Source organism: Colius striatus, chromosome 13 (genome assembly GCF_028858725.1).
Source record: "Colius striatus isolate bColStr4 chromosome 13, bColStr4.1.hap1, whole genome shotgun sequence".
Classification (NCBI taxonomy): Eukaryota; Metazoa; Chordata; class Aves; order Coliiformes; family Coliidae; genus Colius; species Colius striatus.
The window spans coordinates 22,087,499-22,114,641 of record NC_084771.1 but is presented as its reverse complement, the minus strand read 5'-3'; the positions used below and the strand labels follow the sequence as shown (position 1 = coordinate 22,114,641).

At 39.2% G+C, this 27,143-nt stretch overlaps 1 protein-coding gene across 1 annotated transcript; it reads right to left on the bottom strand.

Moving 5' to 3' along the window:
* Positions 1-273: 273 nt before the first annotated feature.
* On the bottom strand, positions 274-25,599 carry CUL4B (cullin 4B). The gene is made up of 21 exons (XM_062006467.1): positions 25,531-25,599; positions 24,175-24,696; positions 21,432-21,547; positions 17,237-17,340; positions 16,331-16,400; positions 15,773-15,846; positions 14,590-14,752; positions 14,400-14,489; positions 14,029-14,111; positions 12,908-12,975; positions 11,662-11,780; positions 10,647-10,839; positions 9,459-9,563; positions 9,062-9,172; positions 8,247-8,332; positions 7,378-7,485; positions 7,009-7,122; positions 5,964-6,069; positions 5,717-5,889; positions 5,050-5,202; positions 274-3,845 (listed from the first exon to the last, which is right to left on the bottom strand). Exons 1-21 carry the CDS (start codon positions 25,541-25,543, stop codon positions 3,750-3,752), a joined length of 2,667 nt encoding a protein of 888 aa, XP_061862451.1. The 5' UTR covers positions 25,544-25,599; the 3' UTR covers positions 274-3,749.
* Between the last annotated feature and the right edge of the window lie 1,544 nt (positions 25,600-27,143).

The following is a 27,143-nucleotide window of genomic DNA, read 5'->3' as shown; positions in this document are numbered from 1 at the left end:
CCGATTCAGAGTCTGTGAGGATGTTTATCTCCTTTCCCCTCCAATAACCTCAGAGACTTAATACAAAACAAATTTAAAAGATTCAGGAATGGAAGCCACTTAGAAAACTCAAGGGATTTTAATGACCAAATGAAGAAGGAACTACTTGTTATATTGAAGTAGCAAACAAGTATTTGGCTATCAAAGCACAAGCTAAAGAATTTAAAGAAGCCACAAACATTAGTAAGCCCAACATACAGAACTTTGATTAAGAAGGCATTTTACACACAAGAGTTTATCAACACAAAACTGTTTAATATTTAATAAATGACACAAAATACCTAGATAACAGACTCACTCTCTGAAAGGACATGTATTTACATTATTTACCAACTTAAGAAAGACTCTCTGTACCCATATCAGACTTATGAAACATAAAAAAGGTTTTGCTGCTTTTTGCATCGAAGGATGCAAGGGTGATACATGCCCTGTTTGCAAGTCTGCATAAACTATATCTTTTTGATGCAGTGAAAAAGCACAATTTCTTATTCTGGTAGCCGAGGGAAGAGGCTTCTGAAAAGTAACAGGGTTAGGTTCCCCCTCCCCTCCAGACATACTCTGAAGATCTGTTATACAAAAAGTATATTACATTTTTGAATGCTGCTGTACTCTTACAATTTTAGTGTAACGTTTCAAAGAAAATACTCTTCCTACTGTATGAAATCACTAAAAAAGTGGTATTTGAATGTTTCTTTAGATGTTTTTTTTTTCCTAAAGAAAGCATTAGGGCAAATGATATGTCTAGGAAAAAATGGAAGGCTGACAAAAAAAAAAAGAGCAGAGACCAAAATATGAAGAACAGCTAAAGCAACTGAACAATTTGCTAGCATTTGTTTGTCTTTATTAACTATTTACTTTGGCACCTTTGTGTAAACTATAGAACAAAACGACGTTTACAACACATTTGCAATTACAGCATTTAAACAAAATGGTCACTTTTTAAACCAGCCAAGACAAAAAAATAGTCCATTTATGGGTATAAAGATTACAAAACCTAAAATATATATTTCTAAGAATAAACTGCAATTTCTTATGAACAAGGTGCTATAAACTGCATGCAAGAGTAAAGGTTAAAAATGTGTGGCCAAACAGACAAACTGTGTTCTAGCCAGATGAGCTGTGGTCCAAGCCCACTTTAGTTCTTTTCCTACAGAGATATATATGGCTCAATAGGCAGGCACATGATCCCAGCAAGAAGTTGCAGTTGTACGGCTGGACAGTAGATCTTGGCTGCAGCTTTATCATTGACCAGGAATGAGTGAGACCTTAGTAGAAGAGATGAACAAGCTCTTGGGGAAAACCCGTGAAGATACAAGGAGAAGCCTTCTGCCCTCTCTCACCCTCTCTCTCGGCCTAGCCAGGGTTCTCAAAAGTCCATTCTTTGGGTTGCTTTAACTAGATTGCCACTGCGGGTCTGCCCCAGATCGTGGAAGTCTGATGTGACTTGAGGACATTTTCTGTATAGTATTTGATGCATGTAAGTTACTGAAATGGATGGGATAAAAATTAAATAAACCTTCAGACCTTTCTGGTTAGTCTGACTGAATGAACACACTTGTCTAATGAGGGAGGATTTTACCAGAGTAGGTACATGTTTAAAAACCATGTAGTGGTGTTAGATTTCTGTGCTAAAACAGACTGAATGGAACCAGTTCAATACTGATACTCATCATCTCCTGTCTCCCAAAGGCTTAGGTTTTATGCTCCTTCTCCAAAACACCTTTTTCTAAGGGATCTTTTGTTGGTTAAACTTACAAACACATGTAAGAAAAAGGAACACTGAATGCAAAATACACAGAAGGTTTTGAGAAGGAGGGAGGGCACATTTTTTCCTCCCCTGTGGATCCCTATTTAAAATACTACTTAAAGATTTGCAGGAGCAGTCTTCAAGTTTCTTACCAGATAACTCTACTGTTAGTATTTTCCTTACAGAAGAAAGGGTCGTCCTGGATGCCTCTCAGTGACTATGCTGCAATAGTGTCAGAGGATAAGGTAGGTTTTCTGCAGGTCAAAGAGCTGTATGATGGTTAGAAAAGGGTAACAGCAAATAATTTAGTCGGAGGAAAAAAACCCCCATCTGCTTCATCTGTCAGCTAAGGACTACATATAAAATAACTTGGGAGAAAACACAGATGGATAAAATATGGAATTAAATAGGTCAAAAAAGCAGCACGGATGGGATGTGTCAGATAAAAAAATACATACACATACACACACTCTCCCCCTCTCGCACATGCACATCCCTGAACGTGGGATCACAGTGATAAAAGTTGTAGATCATAGAGAGCTAAGTTACATTGCCATTAAAGAAAAGTAACATCTTGCTTTCAAGAAGTATCTGGTATTTCCCAGGACTATCAGTGCCTGAAAGAGGATGAGTTTTCTCATTGTGCTCTGCAACACAGCCTGTCTGGGTGAGGAAGAACTGTTATGTGGAGGAGTTACCTTTTCTGCTGACACCTTTTGTTTTCCGTATATTCCCGTCACATGCTGCTACAGCAATAAAACAATGCATTTTGTTGAAACAAAGCTCTACATTCAAGTGACTTATTCTCCCATGTCTTAAAAGATGCAAAGAATGCTCTCTGGTCATCTAAGAAAATATATTTTAGATGCCTGGGAGCAATATTTAACTTTCTATTATGAGAGGTAGGCTTCTGGGTTCTAGGAGGCCTGCCACATCTAGGGCTGAGTTCTTAAAGCTTTAAGTTAAAGCAATCCAAAGCAGGGTAGTCGTAGAAGAGCTGCCCTGTCTAAACCTTGAGGTTAGTTCAAGTTTAGAATGTTGCAAAGCAAAACAAGTATTAAAATCCATTTCTAATTTTTGTTCTTACGGCTTTACCACAAGAACAGTGTGGCTTTTCATGCTTTTCATAGATACCTGGAAATAGATTCTCCTTCCTAGAGTATTGCTGCCAAGAGGTGAAGGCCTCCTACCCATGACTAGTAAAAACTGTCACTTTTTCCATTATGGCTGTTTTATGCTTCAAATTTCCAAAGGTGAACACTAAGTCTTACAGGCAAGCCATATAAATCTAATCTGCACTTGTTTTGTTGTAGCAGTTATTGAAGAATGGTGTTTGTATATACAGTATATATACCCACACTGCAAGCTTTATATATTGTTTTATATTGGTACCATTTTGTCCTAACTGCAACCAAGAATATTTTCCATTAGATCAGCAATAAGCATAGCTTGGCTTATTCCCCATTTTCCCCTCCCTCAAGGGAAAAAATCCAAGTGTGGGTATCAACCAAACCAATGGTATGTTAGTAACTGAAATACATTCTGTACAGTAAATTAAAAGTTTGCATGCAGTTTAAGCATTTTAAAGGCTATTTTCTTATATTAATTAACCTTCTGTTTCCATTTAAAAGTGTGAAAGACATCTGTCATATCAAGGGACTCCTCTTCAGACCCAGAGACAAATGGAATCACAAAGACCAGGTACTTCCTTTCAGCTTTCGGCACATCTTACTAAATAACATGCAAAGAGTTCAACAGCATTCTTCTTAAAATGTAAATAGTACTCTTTAAATGGGCATGTTAACCACTGAAAGAAGTCCACTCTACTATACGTTTCCATTACACTGCTTTCATTCAATCATCGGTAGTATAAAAAGTCAATTAACGGGATCGACAGGCTAGTTTATCCACTGGCAACTGTGTATGACACCAAGTGTGCAGTAAAACAAAGGCCAACATATGTTTACGCAATATAGTTGTACTGATTCGGGTTTTCTTTATCTCTTTCCATGTAGTCCCTGTCAATTAAGGATTCTATTCTCTTCTTAAGGTCAGCAGGCTGTAAAATAAAGCAGATGTCAGCATTATTACTACTTTGCAGTCAATGTTTCCCATTTCTTTCTTCCTACTTAAGCCAAATGTCCACACTGTTGAAGATGGCTGAGGAAACACAGAAAGCATAGCTTAAAAAAATATCCCTTAAAGCATTAAAGCTTCTAATCAGTTATACCTTGCAGATATTAAAGAGAAAGTTACAAAATTAACTTGTCATCTGCAGCTAAGCTTAGACCTTTCCCAACAAGGAAGACGCTGCTGTTTTAACTGAACTCTGTTTTAAAGAACTGCAATTCATGTATTACCTACCAAAGCGTTTCTGAGTTCTGCCTAGTAAAAGATGGTAGAAGTTTCACTTTATGTTGATGCAAGTGAACTTTGCAGCAGTTGAGGTGCCCTGTGATTTTCTTGGGTGAAGGACTTCATGAAAATGCCTCTTGATAAAGTGCGAGGGAAAGCATTTAAATCATCCATTATAATCCTGCAAAGCCCAACTGCAGTTTATGCAACGCTTAAGGCCTGCACTGACTTAACACGGTAACAAAATGAGGCAGCAGTACTTTTATTTTACCTTTCCATTGATAGAAACCACTGTATACTTGAACTCCAAAACATGCATCACTGTCTACTTAAAAATCCATTTCCATTTGTACCCAATAAGTAAGCTATTCATTTTATATTGCAGCTGTGGGCTTCTTTGGCTTTGAGACAGTATCTCATTTTCATTAGACATGAATATATATGTGTGTGTATATCTGTATTAACCAATATGGTGTGTATCTATATTAACCAATATAATCTGTCTGGAAAAAGCATTATACATTTACTGGTTACTAATTTATTAAAAAGTATCAACTCAATTAAGAATCAAAACCAATTTTGTATTACATATCCAAGCCATTCTCCCTTTGTCCTCAAGAACACATTGCCAGAACACTTAAATGCATGAAAAACAGGGTACAAGAGCTGCCTTCACAGTTACTGCTAACAGACTCAGGGTCTAAAAGCCTTTGGTAATGGGCTTTATGAACTTACTAAAAGCCTGAGAGAATATTCAGATAAGGATTGCAACTGACACTTAAACATTCCTTAAAGTGCGTATCTGTCCTTCCCAAGAGGAACAAGATGCATGTTTTAGACAGAAACACTGCTTAAGTGAAGAAATACAAAAAGAATATAAAGTTTTAAAAGAAAAGTCAGTACTACACCTTTACTGGGAATTTCAGCTGGTTGTAGACCTCTGACACAAGCAGGTTGTGACTCAGTGTCTTGCGCATCTTCATGATTCGTACAATTGCAGCGTCAATCTGGTATTGCCGGTCCTGGAATACTCTCTCTGTAGTGCTTGCCTGTTCCTCTACCTGCAGATCCATTTAGAAAAGTTTTAGAGAGAACACTAGAACCGTGAAAACAATTCTTCTTTGCTACTAAGACAATTCTCAGTGTAAGAGTAAAGTGCCCACTGGGAAATATTTGACACAGATCCTTTATGAAGGCCGACTGTCTGTTAAAACACTGGTACGAGGAATTCAAATCTTTGCTTACATTTTACATTGGATGGCTGTCAGAAGATTCACTGTGAATTTGATTTGTGCTCACAAACCACTCAGTAAAGCTCCACGAAATGGAGCTATTAGAACTTTTCTTAAACCACCTTATTTACAGAGCTCTAGCATCACTGCTGTCTAAGTTAGCACAGGAGCACACATTTAAGTCAGCATTGTCAGGTATGTGTATCATCCAAATAACACATAACTTTTACATAGATATCAGCAGGCTTGTTACAACCAGGAGGAAAAAAGTCCTGTAAATGGGCAGGCAACAGGATACTTCACCCAAGGATCTAAAACCCAAGAGGATTAAAAAGGAATATACCGTTTCTTTCATCTGAATTTGGTTGATCTTTATCCTGAAGAGTTTATGTCTGAAATCATCATTACATGTGAATTTATCACCGTCTTCCACATCTTTGCCTTTGGGGCTTTTAGTCAGTACTCTGGCTTTGCCACAAGCCAGAGATTGAAGTGTCCTTCTCAGCTCTCCATCCTCTGAAGCAGAAACAAGTTGTTTAGGTTTTTTTAGCGAGAACACTTGGAAGCAGTCAGTTGTTTTCAATACCAACCTATCCCAGTGGCTTGCTTTATCTCCTCTAAACTGAACTCCTCTCCTTCATTAAACATGAGCAGCACCAATGTCTGGAACAAGGAGACCTGAAGTTCTTTTTTGCCCTGTTGCAAGGGAAATTAAGAGGCATCACTAGGCTGTTGGGTTTTTTTTGGGGACACAAACGTAAACAACGGGGGCACAGACACATAGGAGACGGACACACAATGATGCAGGGACTGAACAAGATCAATTCTTTCACATAAAATGTGAAATATGAAAGAATAAGTTACTAGTCACCTTGTGTTTACTGTGAAATGCAAAAATGGAAGTTTTGACTGTTATATCCAGTACCAAAACTCAACAAGATATTAATCAACTTACTCGAGACAGATCTCAAAGTGCTGAATATTTAAAACTACAATTTCTAAGACCTTTAAGTCACTGTGTACCAAACATTAGTTTCAGAAGCACAGGATTAGGAGGTACAGCATCTTTGAAATAACAAGGTTTGATAATACCTGTTTTACCATTAACATTTTTCTGAAAAATACAATTGGTAAGGATTCCTGTTCCAAGAGACATTTTCTTGGAATGTGTTTGTGCTTATGAAGAAGTTCTGAAAAGGAATAACCAGAAGCCCTTTAAAAACAGTTCTGTTCTTGTACAATTCTAAACTTTTCTTTATTTCCGTAGTGAAAAGCTTGCTGTAAACGTGCTTAATGATGGCATCTACAGAACATGGCCTTGTTTTCTTGTCCAACAGAAAAATCACTGTCATTTTTAATGTGGAACTAAATCCACTGGATATTTTCCCCAAGCAGTAGCCTACAACTTTTTTTCCACCGATACAGAAATCGGATGTATCTTCTTAGACCTTAATACATCTATTTCAAAAACTACCAACTCCAAAAATTATACCAAGAGGTCAAAAGTTAAAAGTAATTGCAAAAACAGTGCTAAGTTTTCCATTAGAACACAAAAAAAGCTTCGTGATAGATCCCTAAGGTACAACAGTCTTGTAATCAGCAAAGAAACAAGAATGAGAGAAACAATACACTTACCTCTTTAAATTCTGCTTTTAGTACACAGTGTCCTAATGTTGACTGCCACTGAAGTTTCCTGCCACTGTGTTTTCCTAAATAAAAGGTCTTGAAAATCTCCTGCAGTTTTACCATCTAAAAAAAATCCAAAACAGAAAAACCACAAACACTAAAACACTGTGTCTACTTTAAAAGCATCCTTCCTTCCTTCACAGTCAAATTAGTCTTAAAGGCTTAGAGATATGAAGGGAATTGCAAGAAAAGCAAACAACAGATATTTCTGCATTTCTTTCTAGGTACTATATGCATATGTAAACCCAAGTTGCCAGTTCGTATCAAGATGCATTACTGATAGGCTGATACTTGGTATAATACATCTATATTCATTACCTCTGGGGGCAAATGGACCTCCATAGGCACGTAGGTTGGCCAGTAACCCATAGTCAGAATATTCACCGTCAGTTCAATGTTGCCAGGTACATTCTGATTTTGCATATACTGCAGAAAGAAACAAAGTAAATTGAAATAAAAGAGTATTTCTTAAATGTATGTCAAGTAGAACTGAAAAGTTACTTAAAAGAGGCATTACTAGAGCACAGATGACAAGAGACCTCATGTAACCTTTGCCATATGAACTGCAAGTTGCATACAAGAAAATGAAGGTGTTGTGAAGGCACTTCCACACAGGAAGAACACAGCAGAAGTGTTTATAGCAGGCTGATGTGAAGATGTACCTAATTACAGCTGAATGGAAGGAATAATGTTAAAAATGTCTTCTAATCAAAACATTGCCACTAGAACTAATGGGCAAAAACTGAGAAGCCAGTCTATCAGAATATAGTAGTATTAAAACTGTTTTATGACCAGTGTTAGAGTGTTTTATAACTTCAGAATTCTTCTTTTATTACTGTGTTTGTGGGTTTTTGTTGTTTGTTTAAAACAAGCTTCTTGTTGCAGGTTTTTTGCTTTGTTGTTCAGGAAAACCATTAATTAGTTTAGTAAAAGTTTCAAAAGCACAGAATTAAGTGACGGATTCCAGCTGATTCTCTGTAGAGACCGTTTCCCAGTTGGGCTGTTGCGCACCACCTATACAGTCTTTTCCCTTGTAAAGAAAGAACATAACAGACAACTGGAACCATTCAAAAGTTTAACCTGGTTTACAACTGAAGACATCCTGCACCCTTATGTTAGGCTTTCTGAAAATAACTCATTCAAAAAGTGAGTAAATAAAGGATCCGTGGCAGGCTTTCCTGCAGTACCTGTTTAAATTGTATCATTATGTCTTTTGAAAGCTCCATATCTTTAAACATTCCTTCAAGTTTACTGGTGAAAGCAGCTCCACATTCTGTAAAAGAGAAAACGTAAATCTTAAAGATTGTGTTTATTTTCAGCACCACAGAGTAACTGTTTTGAAAATCAGAACATGCTTAGAAGCAAGATGACCTATTTCAGCCTATGTTCTTACATAAACACCTGGATTCTAAGATACAGAATAAGGTTATGAACAAGAAGAGGGAAATGTTTTGATGTGGCTGCTATTTGCAATGTAATTGTTTATCTATGTGGATATGACTGTTCATCCTAGGACTCCACTGGCAACCTGTCAATCAGACAGCAATTCTAATCTCTACCAGCTGCCTGCCAAACAGGCTCTTAACAGGAGAACAAGATCAAGTTCCAACTCTACTGAAAGACTCCATCCTATGAAACAATGAAGAGCAGACTTGAAGACTGCTAGCTGGCAGCTTCGTGTGTCAGACCTTATAAGGAATGAATAACAAGCAGAAGCCATCCTCAAGTTCTGAGCCCATCAGCAATTTATTCAGCAGGGAATTCCCATCAGCAGGGAATTCCACCAAGGACGAGATACACTGTGCATCTGAAGTTCCTGGTTTTTGCCTATTGCTGCTAAAGTACAAAACTAAAAGCAAATGAGTCCCTCAAAACCCACCAGCCATTCAAGACTTGCACATGAGGTGTTTGCCCTCATGTAAAGGGGAAATACAAACAGCATTTCTGGGAAGGTCTGATAAAATGACTATTTTTAAAAGAAAGCAAGTTGACAGATATTTACCATGCTTCAGCTTGGAAAGCATAGATTTTTCAGCATCTACTGATGCACTCTTCCCAACTAGTAGTCTCTTTGCTAGATCTTTTTTATAGAAGGCCTCAAAGACATCTTTTCCTGTAAGAGATGAGATTTAAGAGTGATCACAAATCATTGTTTGTTTTAAACAGACATTCCCTACAAGAGGCCCAATTCAAAGCCCAGTGAAACTAACAAGGGCCTTCAAATCTAGACTTCCACAGATATTTTGAGGCAAGTCTTTTTATACACAAACTAATTGAACAGCACTACACCAGCAAAAAGCAGAGAATTAACACTTGAAAATGCAGACTGCAAAAATTATTTCAAAGTGCATTTAAGTTACTGATCAAACAACTGTATCCCCAAAAACCCCAATACTCACCATATATGAATCTAAATATGATCATAATTTTATCCAACATTTTCTCAAGTTCTTCATCAGTAGCTTCTTTGTTGCCTGCACGAAGCTTTGAATCTACATATTTAGCTGAAAGTGTGGAGGAGTAGAGTTCAGCATATGCTTAGTATCACAACAAAACAATAATTTCATTTTTTAGATTAAAACAACCCCAATACTGTGAAATGTTTTGGAAATACAAAGGATCTCTGAAATCACCTTCAAATCAGTTTTACCACACCTCGCTTGATGTATTTTCATAGAAGCTAAAAGGTTCTAAAAACATTATAGTCTAGTTTCTTTTTTCAGCTAAGCAACTACTGCATCTTAATTTCATTACCACAGATAACATTAAAAATGTTTTTGCATATGTAAAGAAATCCTGGTCCACAAAGTAAACACTTACTATTGCTAGGGACTGACATGGCTGTAATAGAATCACAAAGATCAGAAGAAAAATATGCAAACCAGTTATTTAAATGTGTGGACTACGCTGCTGAACTGCTCCAGCAGATTACTGTTTAATTTCAAATGGTCTGGTAAGCACATTACAGTTAGTAAATTGATTTAAAAACAACCAAAACGGGCAGAAAGCATTACTCCACAAGCCAAACAGCACAACAGGTTGGAAAGCAGGTATTATTCACTGTGTGGGGAAATGATTAAGGAATTCAAAAGTGCAGAGCTCCAGGCTTGTAATGTACAAATGAGTAAACAAAGTTCTTTGTGAACTACAAAGGTTCTGTCCCCATAGCTTGAGATACAGCTCATCCTCCTCTCTAGTAACTTTGATCTATCAAAACATAGATATTGCTGTGGAGCCTCTAATAGCTCAGTGCACACGTGTTGGTGGCACAGCTATGTAGGCTTCTGAAAAAGTCAAATTATTAGCAGTATTCTCACATTTGGACACCAGTCAGCTGCTGGAATGCCTGTTCATTTCTCTATAGTCCAGCCAGTGAACTGATGAATACAGCTTATTCTTAAAAGTTCAGTGCCGTGCTATCAAGTCATTCACTTGCGTAATGCACAGCAGATCCCCAGTTTGACAGTGCATGGTGTACAATGTCTTGTAACACACAATTCCATCATATCCCATCTGTAAGCTGCATCAGCAACTCCCTCTTGTCCCCCACTCGAATTCTCACACAGGAAGAAATTGAAGAGAAATACCTATGAGTTCGGCTGGCTTGTTTGGTCTTTTGTTAATAAATGTTTCAAAGGCTTCTTTCATGGCATTTACAAACTTCTCATTCTTGAGAAAGCAAACATCAATAATGTGGTCAACTTTGTCTTTAAAATCAAGTAGCTCTTGGACCATGGTTTTGTCTTTTTCTGGATTAATTACTATGGTGCTACCAAATGCCTGCAAAATAAAACAATTAGCTTGAATAATGAATTTCAGTGGCAAGAGTTCTAAAAGCCTATGTTATCCCTGTAATGAATGCCTTGTTTCTAGCATTTGTATTCATTCCACTGACACAACAGAACTAACAGCATTATTAAGTATTTGCTAGATAATAATTTCCAGATCTTGTATGTTGATTCAAAACCAACTTGTGAATAAGTTAACAGATTCAGAACTTCTGTCTAAAGGAATAAATTTAGGCATGACAAAATGAAGACACTCTTTTTAAACACCCACATTCTCAGGTTTTGCACAGGTACAGCTCCCACTAAACTAATTTTTCTTTAACAGTACTCCTATGCCATTACAAAGCCTTCCTTCACAACAACCTTACTTTCTGGGAAAACATTTTCACTGAGTGGTAAGACAAAACATCCTAAGTGATATCTGAGTAGTTTTGGATCTCCAATTGTTTAGTGACTTAAACTACAACTCAAGACAGAAACAAGATAGAAATGTTCCACCTTAACACACAAACAAATCTATTGGACAAATATAGTTGTTGTCTTCCACAATTAACTACAAGGAAGACAAAACCTCCAAATTTATTGGGAGTTCACTAATTCAACTGAACATTCAATATTTTCTTGGGTAGAACCAGAACAGTCACTGTACTTTCCCTAACGCTGTTTCAAAAGCTGCCTATTAAATCTATGTTTATAAACAAACAGGCTTTAGCTCTTAGAGAAATGCAATAGTTCATAGAGAGGACTCAAATTTCTGTGTATAAATCCCACTGATACAATACTGGTATCTGTTCCAGAGTTCTAGGAACAGTACCTTTATGTACTCAATCCAGTGTTGCAAGAGAACCTGTACTCCACCTCTCACACGACTGAACAACTGATACAGAAGGGACAGGTCTTGAATTCGGTTTTCATCAAGAAGATGGTTTAAACCTGTAAATGAGAGAGTTTCAATATAAATTAAAGCCAGAGCAATTCAGAGAAAGCACAGCATATTATTAAAGTAATGGACCTTTTCAAAGCTAGTATTTTTTATCAAGCAACTAGTGGGTTATTTTTGGGGATTGTTTTTTTAAGCTACCTAATTTAACAGTAAAACACAGAATATCTACTTAATCTGACTCAGTTATTAAAAATCTTGTTATTGCACTTGATATCGTAGGCTACATGTACTTTAATTAACAGACTTAGCACAACATCTTTGTGTACTTCTGCTTTACTATCCACTCAAGATTTGAAAAGTTTGTGCTCTACTAATCTGCAGGAAAGTTTCCTTGGCAAAACAGAGCTCCAAGTCTCAATGCCATCTGTAAAATACATTTTGCAGATGTTTGAAGGCAAGCAGCTTCAAGAACTATCTTCACCTTTAACTTTTTAGCAGAGAAGGCCTGGTGCTCCACAGCAAGGTTCTAAGAAAGTAGATGGGTAAATATTGTAAACTTGATACTCTGCTCAATAAAGAGCCTGTTACAAGTGTGCAGGAAGATGCTCACATACCTGTTTAACCCAGGATCTGTCTAGTAAAGACGTCATAATTTTCTTTTGTTATTCAGCCACAATTATTGCTGCACCCATATCTATTTCCAGACCATCTCTCAGAGCAACAGAAGGTCACTTGACTCCACAGACTATTGCAGAACTGAAGCAACGTACTTCACTGCTCAAATTGTATTAAATTTTTAAAACAAGCTGCTTTTTGTGAGCAGCAAGTAATCAAGGTTTCCCTTTCGGTATACCAATAATTTGAGGACTACTCCTTTAACTCTGAGTCTTCAAAATGCTATTTAACACACTGAAGAGTCTCTCCTTCTAGTTTTCCTTTTGCTTTGGTGTATATCTAAAGACAACATTGCATCTCCTTACCTCTGACAAGGAGACTGGTACTTGCCCTCTTGCAAAATGGCCAATGCTATTTCATGAACTGAGTAGCAAAGGGCATTAAAGAATGATGTAGGCTGTGTCCTCCCCCAGCACCTGAATCTGTCACTTTCTTTTTCAGGACAGGAATTGAAAGCCCCGAAGCAGCAATTAGAAACATTTCTATAAAGAAGAAAGATTACCTTTCTGAAGAATGGCTGTTAAATGTTCACCTAGAAGTTGCTTTTCTACAGTAGCAATTAGTGGCTTCCTATAGAAAGAATGTTTAGAATTACTTTTCCTTTTTCCATTACTGACAGTTTTAAATCCCTTCTTTCATACTGTTACCTACACTTGTCATTGGAAGCACTCTATCTGTGGCCAAGGACTTGAAATCATTATACACATATTTATCTTTCTTCTCCAGTCAGAAATCATTTTTGTGTTTGCTGACTGAGGATTTAATTCACATTTGTACATGACCTCTAGGCAGGTGGACAGTGATTCCATCAGTGAAGAAATTAGGCAGTAATTTGTCAAATAATATAACTTCTCCTGTTTTGTGGAGGGAGATTCATGTCTTGGGAGACAAACCAGGGAGAAGAAAAAGCACAAGTCAAGAGGTATTAAAACAAAATAAGGAGTTGGCCACTAATAACGGTGTGGAAGAAGGAAGCCACTAAACAGCCTAAATGGTTTTTAACAGGTGAAGGAGGAAGAAAATAAAAATGTATAGCAGTAGCAATAAAATGATTCCTCTCAGAAATGCTCTGTACCTGCTCTTTAAGAGGTTGCTACCACCTGCTTGAAGAGTTTTGTTATATTAGTGACCTGCATTTTCTCTCAGACACAACAGTTGCGGCTTTATGTTAGGAGAATATTTCTTCTGTCCTACCCATCATGACCCCCACTTGATTGCATTTGAGAAAATCCTGCCTCTAAGTAGAAAGGTCTGAAAAGTAGTATTAGTCAATAATTTTCCAGACTCTCAAAAGGAATACACAACCATTTTAATGTAAATATTCAGAGCCTTTAGCCTGAGAACTCTCTATCCTATTAATTACATTTCAGTGAGCTATGTTTGGACAGGGGGTGGCAGCCTCCTTTACCCCAATCTCATGCCCAAAAATGTTTATGTCAAAACAACTTGGAGCTTAGAAGAAAAGGATCTTAGCTGTGTGAGCCAATACAGTGCTTCACTGTAAACAAAGAATTGTGGGAAGCGAGAAGCATTTGATGGTTAGTCAGTAACTGAAATTAGAGCTATTAGATGGTCCTCCACAGAAGAAGAGCCAAACACCAAGCAGAGAGAGATTGCACTTACTGTGTGCTCTGATCTAAATAAGTGATTATCCTGTCTGCTTCCTCTTCCAAGCGCTTGTTGACATGGTGAAGATATTCTGGAACCTGAAAATGTCAGAGTAGTTTGGTGTTTTAAAAAAAACCATCTCAAGATGGAGGAAAAAAAGAAAAAAAGACAGTCCTGGTGTGACCACAGCAGCAGCTCGTGTTTGCAGCTGAAACTGTTAGCACTGTGACTGAAGGCAACCGCTATGAGTTTCTTTTTTCAGAGTTCTATAAAACATAAAGGTCACATTACTGCCCTGTATGCTGGCTAAGGCAGCATAGTAGTGTCTCTCCCTGACAAATGATTCTTCATTAGGCATAAGAAGTACTGTTTAACATCCAAAATACCTCTCGTTCCTGCATAAGCCTCTGTCCCTCTGCTGCGTACAGGCGGTTCGTCTCTTCCAAGAATCTATGTTCAAAAGAGTCTTGATAAATCTAGGGAAACAACACAACAGCAATCCAGGGTGAAGCTTACTGAGCACTAAGTAAGAAACAGAGCTGTTTATTCGTCTAAAGGCAAAACAAGGTTACTCACCTGCAAGTCAGAAAGCATGCTTAGAAGGCTTCGCAGTAAACTCCTATCAATGGCCTCCCCATTTCTTTCCCTCTCAATCAGTAGAAGGATGCCATCAATAGTTTTGTTCTGAACCTTCTGATCGCTGATTATATGAGTTCTGAACAATTCTAGCCCCATATCCCTGAAAAGAAAATAAAGACTGTTCAGAAAATTACAAGAGAATGAACCTCAAATATTCTCTATAAAGAAAATGTTATGTAGACCAGGGAGGACAATTAATACTGGCATTCATCAAATGCCTCATTCCTCTGCTCCAAGATCACTCAAGAGAACACTAACCAAACACTAAAATAAACCATGACAAAGCATCACCACTAATACAGATTTTAAAGACCAAAGGACATTTTTTTTCCTAAATTGCTACCTAACTTTTGCAGAATCTTTATTTTTCACTCGATTGGCAGGATGATGGAAAGTGAATCAACAGCACCCTTCACGAGAAACGGATCACATCATCCTGGATCTCAATTCCATGGTCAGGCTGGTGGACTATTTTTTTTGCCTATTCCTTTCTAATTTCTGTTTCTTAGGCAGAGCTTAGAACACCTTAGTGATATGAAAGACTAGGACAACTTGGGCATCTGAGTTAAAACCTTCCATTAATTTGATACTTTGAGTCTGGACAGATTCAGGAAAAGTTGGGCCTTTCATCCATCACTCCTTCAATCTCTCAGCAAAGTAATTTAGGTAGTACCAATGGCACTGTAGAGTTTCTGCTGATTACTAAAACATTGTGAGGGAGGCACGAAGGTTGAAATCCAAATGGGATTCAGTTGCTTTTATTTTAGATATTTTTTTCCTCAACAATAGTTAGAGAACTTTGAATACTATGCATGTTAAATTCAGTAAGTGGACAACCCAAACCGTTGTGCTTCAACTGTTCAACTGGCCCTTTTCTTTAACTGTGCAAACTGGAGCTTGGTATCTACTAGCAGAGATTCATCATCACAAATATTCTAAAAGAATCCTGTAATGTTTGGCAAATACATCAAAACTTAAATCTCCCTTTGCAACCAACATGTATGCATTTACTGTCCAATTTATTAGTCACTATAAACTTCATATTTAAAAAACTCTGGAAGCCAGATATACGAAATAATTTAAATATATCTCCTAATGATTTGCTGCTTGATGCTCTTACCAAATAGATGGCAGCATTGAATTCTGAAGTACATAAGTTCGATCCAAGAACAAAAAGATACTTCTAATCATAATCTGTTGAGAAGGAATTAAAAAAAAAGCCACAATCATTAAACTTTGAAATTGAAGAGCAACACAAATCATGCTTAATGACAACAACAACCCTGACAGGTTTCAGGTAGTGCTTTTTTAGACAGCGTTGATTTGTTTAAAATATTGCGACAATTTCAGCAAGACGATCAGTGCAACATTTAGCACCTTTCTGTATAAAAGGGTAGCTCCTTTTATAACACCTATAAAAGGAGAAAGGTCTGAATGGAAACAACAGTTAGGAGTTGTCTCTGTGTCCATGATCAGACCAATGTGTCAAGAAATACACTACTGAAACATTTTCAGGGTTCTATTTCTAACAAATTAGACACAGTTGTATTTCATGAAGATGCCTTATATAAATTTAAGACATTTCAGAAGCACAATGTCTGTTTATAAAGGAACAAAGTTAAGCAAAATATAAGCTGATTAGGTAACTAGTTCTCTCTAGAAAGATAAAATAGCTTACCATTTGTCTGCAGTGATCTTGCCAACATTTGTCTATTTTCTTTAGAAAAAGGACACTATCCAATGAATCCATGAGGAAATCATTAAGGAAATTGTAATGAATAGGTAGTGTTAGCACTGACATGAACCAACATTTTTTTAAAGACACTTAAACGACAGCACAAACTCAGCTACTTCCCACGAGAACTAGTTAACTTCTTGCAAAATGTTTACTTCTATTTTTAATGAGGGTCCTTGTGTTAATAATGAGAAATCAAAATTATTTGAATGATTAAAAAAGCATCTAAACACTTTTAATGCTTTGTTTAACAATCCACAACACAAGGAAGTATCTGTGTAGTGATGGCTCTATAATTGCAGCTCATGTTAGAGGTAACCTTAAGAGAGAACTTTTGCCCTTCAAATTAACTTGTATTCAGCTCATTGCATAGTCCTGGTACTAACTGTTCTCCACTTAACAGGATCTCTATCTGATACAACTCAAAACTTTAGAATAGAACATTTTGATTCTCAGAATCACTAACACTATGTGCTGTCAGACCACTAGCACATCTCAAAAAGAAAACGGTAACTACTTGTTGGAAGACTTTTCTGTGCATGGCAAGCTCAGCACATAAAAAAGCCTGAAGTCAGACAGCCAATACAGCCTTTTAAAGACTTGCCCTAAGCTTAATACATCAAAGTGTTTCATAAATAACAATGAAACTTTATCATGAACTTTTCAAATGGTTACAAAGGAAGTAGCAGCATTTTCTGATGTCCCACAAAAAAAGTGAAAACAGACCCAATTATGCTAACAATAAAAGAATTCAGATTACCACAACTTAACGTCACAAACTAGTCAAAGATATCCAACACCACATACTAGCAAGTAAAAAGGCTCATCAAACAGCTGAAAAAAGGATATTCTCTGAATTGGTGAATTTGTGCTTTAATGTGGTCTTCACAGATCTGTCTCAATTGTTTGTACAAGTTTGCGGAAATCTTGTAGGAGCAGAGATTTTCAACAGCCTGATGTAAAAAGAAACAGACACTGTGAAATCTGGTTATATTCTTATACATTAATTTACATGGAAAGATGGGAAAAAAAAGCCAAAACAACCACAGAATTCTGCCGCTGCTCACTCAAAAACATATCAGCCTTTAATTGTGAGGCAGTTACCAGCTGCACACAAAACATCAGAGAGACAAGGCACTGAATATGATGGCATTATCAATGTAATAAGAAACAAAGGAAGGCCATGTCCTGAACAGCTTAGAGTTTACAGATTTCAGTTGGCATACCAATGTAACAAACTGCAACATGTGCATCTCTAAGAGCGAGGATGTTAGTTTAATATGTTCCAGCAGCTTGCTGGGTTTCATACTTCAAAGTAGACACTTCCATCTACCCCTTGCCTGAATCCTGAACAATTTTCAGTAGTTTGACTATATTCCAGACATATACAGTGACACATCTCAGATTTCTGGAGCATAATCAAGTATTAGCAGAATTGTCGCTGTGTTTCACAGTGAGAACTGAGAAGCAGCTTAATGCAGGTACATCTTGGAGACTGATCAAGCAAACCAGCATTCTTAAGCTTAATTCAAGACTATTCCAAAATTTATATCCAATGGCCAGATTGAAAAGCAACTGAGCAACTTAACTCTTTGCAGATTGGTGAAAGGCACAATATGTGATTACTCTGTAAAACATCTACAGAAGCTAGGGAGAGGTTTATATACCTTTCAACTAATGTCTCTTGATTTTATTTGATGGAAAATACTTCAGTTGCCAGTACAACCAACTTGCAGGAAAAAAACCAAAAGGACTGGAAGACTGAGTTTTTTCCCCAGCAACCAGAAGCTACCATGCAGGAACAGTATACACAGAGCAGATCTACTCAGTTACACTCAAGCCCCGCAGAACACTTCTTAACAGTCCAAACAGAAGCCACCAGCAAACAGTAAGCAGCCACCACTAAAACCACAGCAACAATTACAACAGCTAAACAAGTGGTTCCTCAGTTTATCGAAGGACATTGGCAGTAATCACTCTCAGTATCAACTGTATGTAATTCTCCAGAGCAAGTGTGTTAAAGCTAGTAGTGGCTCTAGGATATAGAGGAGTTTAAAAAACCTCGACCAACAACTCCACAATAAACAAAACCCCACAACAAAATCATCCCATGCTAAAAACATCAACAACAACAAAATCAAACCTGCAAGAACCTACTGTCAGAAAACAGGCCCAGCAAGAGAGTGACTGTGCCAATTAAGACTAAACAGGTCAGAACGGCGATTATTAAGAAAGACGGGATTATCACTGAAGGGTACTATCTTAATATCTGGAAATAGCAACAAATTCAACTCTTAACACTTGAGAAACTCTAAATACAGTGAGATGTGATAGGAAAACATATTTTGCAGTTCCCTGTTCAGAGTAGGTTATGAACATGCACACTACTAATGCTTAGTGAAGTGAATTAAGACGTCCTTGTTGGCAGTGCTCATATAAAGCTGTGCTTTCGCATTTGTGTATTGGAAACTGCAGTGTTAAACGTGTCTGCTTGTACTCAGTGTCTGAACATCAAGTGCAAAATTTCTGCATCTTCACTGGTAACATCCATAGAAATGCTTTAATTTGTGAATTCTGCTCAATTGGCTTTTTCCCTGCCCACCTCCCTTCCAACTTTTTTTTTTTTAAGGGATTAAACTTTCTAAGCACATCAATACCAAACTTTTTACTAAGACTTGCTCTCTGGGGCAAAACACTGCTGCACTATCGTGCTTTGCAAATCGAATTACCCGTGTTTCACAACAATAATTGGATCAAAAATTCCCAATGACTTTAAGGGCTCTAGTTTTTAAAATCATCTTGTTCTGAATTAGTGGAATAAAGCTTTCTGATCAGGCAATCTGTGTCTAGAAGATGGTCAGAACATCTGAAGGTGAAACACCATATCTCCTTTGTGTAACAGACATTCTGTTGGGGTTGGTTGGTTTGTTTCAATTGCAGCATCCACACATGGGTTAGTGGGCTGGTGGGAAGTAGGGAAAAAAACCCAAACACAGGTCTGATGAGAGAAAAATTAGAACTTGCTGTAAGTACTTAAAGCTGATTTATTAAAACAATCCCCACAAACTAGGGACCTGGCACCAAAGACCCAAATGTCTATTTTCTGGTACGAATCTAAAGAAACTTATTCTAATAAAGCAACTCCTGTAAGTGCCTGTAGTACTGCAGCTACTCAAAGATGTGCATCCTTTCTCTTGCTGGAGAGGAACAAAATAAGTACAAAATCAGCAACCCACAGAGAAATAATGCCTCAAAATGTTTGCTCAGTGGGATTTTCCAACATAGATAAGAGTTAAAACAAACTCAAGAAGCTGAACTCCATAAAGAAATTAACTTATTTTGAGGTGTGCAGCAGAAATTTTGCAGACTCCTTTGCAATTTCCCTCTGTGCTTGGATAATGGTGTCTGCCAAAGCATATTTGGCATCAGATCCATTTACCAAGCAGCAGGTCAGAAATGACACTAGTTCAGTTAGCATTTAAAAACATTAATGATTCCTAATCCTTTTTAAAAATAAAGACATTTATTTTTATATTGAAAAGGAAAACATTCATACTTAATTACACCCCATTTCACTGAAAAGTATCTAAAAGTGATTATGATGTTAAAATTGAGATCTAAAAGAAAAAGAAATCATTCTTGTTTTCTGAGCACAATGAACATTAAATTAAGCCTGAGGCAAAAGTGAGTGGAAACTTAAGTGATAACTGTGAAGCACAGGCAAGGTTTTCAATAGAACTCTGTATTTTAAAACAATTTTGGATATCTGTCAAGTATTTAATGAGCAGTGATTTGCTCTGTTGTTCAGTATCATTTACAGTAACAGTCAATGCAGTGGGTTTTGTTATTGGTTTCAATAAGTTTTTAAAAAATAACAATACTGTTATTTGAACAGTACTATGTATTATCCTGACAACACGATAAAAAGGGTATTTTTACTGAACATTATGAAAGATTAGAATGAACGTAAAAACACACCAAACTGAGGCACATGGCTCATGAGGTTCTTGGTCCCACAAGGAATGGCAATTTACCCTTCCCTACGTCTGTACCCAAACCTCGTGCTAACAGGGTTCTTTGACTTTTCACAGAAATCAGTCACACCTAAATGCAGCTTTTATTGAAAAGGGAAAGGCAGGGGAAGAAGAGGCACTGAACACAGATGGACAGAAGCTCTATACAAAGAGGAAGAAATCAGACTATCAGGTAATAAAGGCTTTAAAAGTAGAGTAAAAAATATCAGTGCTTCTTAATACCAAGTTAAAGCAGCAGTGTTGCTAGGCCACTAAAACTTCAAGTACCATGATGTTAGTAGGGAAAAGGTGAAGAGGAGAAGAAGTTTCCCTAACACATTCAGCTGAAAAAGCAGAAGTGGAACATACAAAAAGTAGTTAGGAAATAGAGTTAAAGTCTGATCACTTCCGAAAACATTGAGGGCAAAACAATCCGAGCTGCTGCTAGGAATAGATTTTGATCCTCATTGTTAGAATAGACAAATGCTGAATGACATACAAAAAAAACCCCGTTCAAACCAAAAAAATACAATTACTGAATAAAAATTATGTTTTAGTTACTTTTAAGATGTCAAACGAGAAGCTTCAGTTCTTCAATCATTTATGATTCTTTATCACAAACAGATACTGTCTTCAGATAAAAGGATTCTAATAGAAATCATCTTTTTCTTACCTAAACACCAATGGCTCAGGATTTCACATTTCTCCTTTAGCAATCACACCCCGTAACCCCCAAACAAGTAAAAGGAATATAACTCCTTGCCTGATTTAATTCTCATCCACTGTTGCAAGGGAAGCCATACCTTGCATATGTTGTGGCAAGTATAAAAACATTAAGTTCCATGTTACATCACGTGTTTACTGATGATTTTAAAATTGGATAAACTATTTGATGAAAAGGTTTTCAGTGACAAGAGCAGATATCAAGCAAAATGTCATATTCTTACCACTGTAACCAAACCCTTTTAAGCAAAAATAATCCAATAACAAAGCAAAAAGCCCCATCCCATGGGCTTTACCTAAGCACTTACCTGATAGAGCTCCTCTAGATTGTACTTAATTGAAGTACTGTTCTGGATAGCTTCTACAGCTTCTTTCAGTTTTTGCCAGGTTTCATCTGTGTAGTTTTCAGGCAATTTGGGTTTATCTTTAAAAGAAATTATGTAGAGTTTTAAAAATTATTTAGAAAAAGGAAAACATTTTACCTTTTACAGAATTGAAAAATGTAGCTTTGAGAGGAAAGAGTCATAGGTTGACACTCTACATGTAAATTTATAGTTACATGATAAGAAAGCATTTGTGTAAAAGCAGTATCTTATTTACATTTGAAATAGTAACACATTGTAAAAATTCAGCATTGCTCCTCACATACATCACAGCACCTGTAGCCCAAACAGCACGTGTGATTTATAAAAATGTCACAATACTGAGCAGCTCAAGATAGGATAAAAGGCTAAAAACCAGCAAGAACCATCTAGATCTTCGTTATAGTCTTTTCCACTACCAGGACAGCACAACTAAAAGAAAATAAATATAAAAGCTGAAAGTGATGGATTAAAACTTAAAAAATAATAAACTAAATACAACTCTAACCTACTGCTCATTAATTCTACTCTGCATTAGCAGTTAGACAGAAACCCTCAAGAAGCACGCATGGAAATACTGTAATTACAATACAGGCTTTATAGTCACAAGGAAAACCTTCCTATTTCAAAGTAATTCATTTACGTGTCTCTTGGGTTACGTCTCTCAGTGGGTATTTGCCAGAGTAATGTCCTCTTTTAATGTTCAAATAGCTCAAGCTTTGCCGATTTGACTCGGTTATTTTTTTCACCTTGTTTTCTAGAGATGCCCCTGCCATGCAGCATCTCCAGCTAGACTAAAGCATTTACACCAAGCTAAGAACGATTCCCCAAGTCACAGCCCCAGAAACCCAGGACTAATTTAAAATTCTGTGTGTTCTCATAACTAGCTAAAATAACCATTTATGGTCTAATAAGCACATTTCCAAATGGAGAGGAGGGAAAAACTTAGGGAGGAAGACACAGGCACATCCAGGCAACCAACAGGTAAAAGTGGCTCACAGTTTATGCTAAAAGCAAACTGTGAAGCTTTACAATTTCTCTAGAAGTAACAGAAAAAAGACATTTTTTTTTTTGTCCTCACAACTATTTCCCTAAAATACTGGCAATATCCCAACATGGTCTGTATCATAAGAACCTAGAAACACAACTAAATAACTACAGGTGAGACTTGTCTCCTTTCACTAGGAACTAGTGAGTAATGCTACTCAGCAATAAATACTAAGATTCTGGATTTTAGAAAGTTATTTAAGTTGTACAGGATGCTATTGCTGTCACACTGAGACGAAGACAATAACATTATTCAATTTAGCACCCAAATGAAAATCAAAGCTAGCAGATTCTTGAGACATCCTTTTTTAAGCCAGTGATTCAAACACATATTCATAAGCAATGATGATCTCAGCACCATGCAATCCATGACACTTGAATATTTTGAACAGGAAAAGTTGACTTCCCTTCAAGATAAAGGTGTAGAAGCAACAGAGGTGGCATTTATTTCTCTGACATGCCTAAGTGTAAATTTTAAAACCCTCAGACAAATTAAATGACAATGATAGGATGGGTGGAGAATATTTTTGAGAGTTTAGGAGGCCTTTAAAGCAAAAAGTGCCACTGTGACCACGAATTGCTGTAAAACATTGCTGTGGTTAAAATAACACTAAACCGAGCCTTCTATGGTATCCTGACAGATAATTTGTAGAAGACCTATATTAAGAAATTCATTTTCATGTGAGGAATATCTTTATCCCCCTCCAACCTCTTAACATACGGGGGGAAAAGAAAACCAACCCAAAACAGCAAGCTATGGGATGATTTCAGAAGAGAGCAAGAGACAAGAAGTAAGAAACCCCCATGATTTCCCCATCTTCATATGGAGAAAAAGGTCGGAATTTCAGCTCAGATTTCTGCCTGTATTTTTGTTTTCTAGAAAATGAAGTAGCATCACAGCAGAAAAGCTGCATTTCTGTGTTTCAGTTGGTCTCTAGTAACAACACTCAAGAGTCTCAAATTCATCTTTTGAGAGAATATAATGCAAGCTTGTAAAATGAGAGCATGTTAAATGTTAAATAACTAAAGTTACAGCAAGAATATTGCAAAGAAAACACCCAGCAAAAACCTGAACTACCTACTGTAAAGGCAAGTGGGGAAACCAGAGAGGAAATCCATCATAATAGCCCGATAATCATCTTAGTTTCAACATTTAAAGCTAAGCACTGGCAGATTAACCTATAAACAGACAAAATGGAGAGAGGCAGACATACAGGTTCAGGCTCAATAAAAAAAAAGCAAAAGACTTCTTATAACTGGGCTAAAATATACACTAAGCCCTGAATCAGAATTGCTAGAGAAGATACCAAACCTTAGAAGTTTGAAGAAACATACTGTACACACTTCTGTAGTAAAATCTTTCCTCTAACAAAGAAGTTAAGGCCTTCTCAAGAGGCTGAGTGGAAGAACCCTGAAAAATAATGCCAGGCAATGAAGTGTTGCTCAGGATGTGTACATGACTGGGCAAGCATGCATCGTAACATCACTCCCCTTCTACTTAACTATGGAAACAATTCACCACAGAAAAGCACTTCCTGTACAACTTGCAGCTATCTGAAAGCCAACTGGTTTTCACAGCAGAAACAAACCACAAAGCTGAGTGTCAGCTCCCTGCAGGTTGTGACAAAATATGGCCTGTTACCTTTAAAGTTCTTGATCACTAATTTCTTAGCAGAGCCAGGTTTACTGTTGGCGAAACTGGAAACAGTTGAGGAGGCAGCTTTGGTCAGGCCGTTTGCATGATGCCCCACAGCCACTGATGAAATTAAAAGGCTTTTATTTTTAAGCTGCTGTTGGTGCTGCTGTTGAGAAGAGACAGCAGGAGAGGAGGAGGAGGATGAAGACTCCTCAGCCATCTTCACATCGAGTCCAATAAAATCCACGGAGTCCTCAAAGCGCAGCTTCTTCTGGAGGTGATGGTTAGAGGAGGCAACCCCTGCAGAGGAGCACGAGGAGGTGGTGATGATGGAGGAAGATGATGAGGAGGCGTTTTTGGAAGGAGAAGAGGCGCAGGAAGAAATGGAATCAAATTCTTCTCTTTCAGAATTGCTGTTGCTGCTATTATTTAACTTTCTCTTCTTGCAGGAGGAGCTGCTGCTGGTGTTACCATCAGTGGCAGGTCTGACCTCCTGGGCTGCAGCTGGGGGGTTGGGGGAAGAGAAACCTGTGGGAAACATGAACACACAGAAGTGAACAGGCTGAGGGGCATCAAATCCTTGTGGTGTGACAAAGGGAGAGAGAGTTTTGGACTCAGTCTCTGTTCAGTGTCGCTCGGAGGGGAGGTGTCTTTCAACTCCTCTCTCTCTTCCGTAGAGTCCTTCCGTATTCTCTCTCCTCCGCCGCCTTCTTTGTCGGAGGAATCACTTTATCCTCTTTCTTCCCCTTTTCTTTATTACTTTGTTTCTTCGCGTAGTTTAGTCTGCGCTTTCCTGCTTTTACTCCTCTCTCGGCGGAGCGTCTCCGTTCCTGCCTCTCGCCACCCACCAGTTCCTTTCAGTTCTTCTCTCCAACACCGGTATCTCCCCGCGGCTGCCCGCTCGCCCGGCTGTTCCTTGCGCTCCCCTCCTGTCCGGCCGCCGCGTCTCCGCTGAGCAGCAGCGGAGAGGGCTGAGCGCGGCTCCCTCACGCCTCGGCTCCAGCCCCTCGCCCCACACGCCTCCCCGCTCCCTCGGCGCCGCCCGGCCCGCTCTCCCCCGGCGGCTCGCTCTCCTCGGGCTCCCGCCTCCCCCCTCTCTGCCTCCTGCTCGCGCTTCCTGAGGGGGACGGCCCGGCCCGGGGCTTGTTATTGTCAATACACGGCACAGAGGGAGCCTAAAGATGGCGGCACATCCGGTCGCCGTGCATGCTGGGGCGCAGCCGCCCGGAAGCGTGGCGGGGCAGCCCAGGTAGGCGGTGGAGCGGCCCGGGGCGAGGCGGCGAGTCCCGCCCCCGCTGCTGCGGCCACGCTCCCGCCCGCGCCGCCCCGCCCCGCGCGCCGCTCCGCCGCCCTCTGACCTACCGGAAGTGAGCATCGTCACGGACCGCTCCTACCGGGACCCGCGGAACGGCCCCATTGGCGCGGGGCGCGGGAAGGGGCGGGGCCGCCGGCCTCCGCGTGGCGGGAGCGGGGACGGGCCGGCGCATGCGCCTGGCGGCGGCGGGAGCGGGGACGGGGCGGCGCATGCGCCTGGCGGCGGCGGCGGGAGCGGCCCCTCGGCGGCAGCTGCCCGGGCGGCGGCTGCTCGGGCCCCGCGGGACGCGCTGCAAGTCGGAGCCCCGCTTGTCGCCTGCTGCGCGGACTGGCGGCGGAGGTAAACGCGGTGCAAAGCGGGGTTTAACCGGAGCTCGCGGTCAGGCGGCGTGCCCTGAGCCGGCGTGCCCTGAGCCGGCGGGCGAGCTGAAGCCTGCTGCCTTGAGTGTGAAGCGGTTTTCGTTGCACTCGCCTAAAACACCCCTCATGTGATATTAATATATACGGGCCTGTGCTGGGCGAAAACCCAGGGTTGTTGTTTTGGGTTTCTTTTAAACGTTTGAGAGCAAGAATAGAAACCACGGACCTTTAGCAGCATTTTGGACGCTGATGTATCAGTTACCAAAGGCCATGTGAGTTCTCTGAGAGCACTGATGTGATTCAATTGCTGCTGAGAAACGGCTACAGGGGAAAACAAACAAGTAACACACCAGGCAATGAGGTTTTGTTCCAGCAGAGATTCTCCCAGGACTTCAGCTGAGTGCTTGCACCTGCCTTCCTGACAGCAGAGCTCCTCAGGGGAAGGCTGTCGGCAGTTCTGTTTGATAGAAAAAGGTGCGCTAACGTATCTTGACAGAAACTGGTTCATGGAGGTATGAATGTAATTTTACTGAGGGTTTTCTGAAGCATGTTTTCTGACTGAGTAACTGGCAGGCAGCTCCTGAGGCCTGAAGTGGAATGCCAGTGATGTGTAGATAAGTACTTTTTCCAGATTAAAAAACCCCAAACAAACGTAACAAATCTTAATTGTTTTTTTTACTGGTTTTAGAACAGGTTGCCTAGTTCCCAAGGACTAGTTATACTCCAAGGTAGATGTAACGGGAATAAGCAGATTTGCTAAATAAATAAAACCTACATGATTACGCTCACAAACTTTCATCTGCTCCCAGTAACTGTCATGTTCTCTTAAGTTAAACTAGGTAAGAGGTGTAGAGAGGTAAGAAATCTAAATTTCTACAGGTTTTTGGTGTCGTGGTTTAACCTCAACTGACAACTAAGCCTCATGCAGTCGCTCTCCTTCCGTCCCACCTGGTGAGATGAGGGAGAGAATGGGAAGGGTAAAAATGAGAAGAGTTGTAGATTGAGGTAAAGAATTGGTAAAGCAGAAGCTGTGCACAGGCAAAGCAAAACAAGGACTTAATTCCCCACTTGCCATTGGCAGGTGGATGTTGAGTCATCCCCAGGACAACAGGGCTCCAGCATGGGTAACAGGGACTTGGGAAGCCAAAAGCCATCACGCTGAACGTCCCCCTCTTCCTCCTCCTTCCCCAGCTTTATATGCTGAGTGTAACCTGTGGGGTCTGTGGTATCCCTGGGGTCAGCTGTCCCGGCTGTGTCCCCTCCCAACTGCTTGTGCCCCTCAGTTTCCTCACTCATGGGAT

What these genes read in the sequence shown, in the direction of transcription:
- CUL4B (XM_062006467.1), bottom strand. An exon ending in CAAATTCACCAATTCAGAGA is followed by an intron (nt 16,401 to 17,236) that starts ATATCCTTTTTT and finishes TGATTTCCTCAT; the next exon opens with GGATTCATTGGATAGTGTCC. An exon ending in AAGATCACTGCAGACAAATG is followed by an intron (nt 15,847 to 16,330) that starts GTAAGCTATTTT and finishes CCTTCTCAACAG; the next exon opens with ATTATGATTAGAAGTATCTT.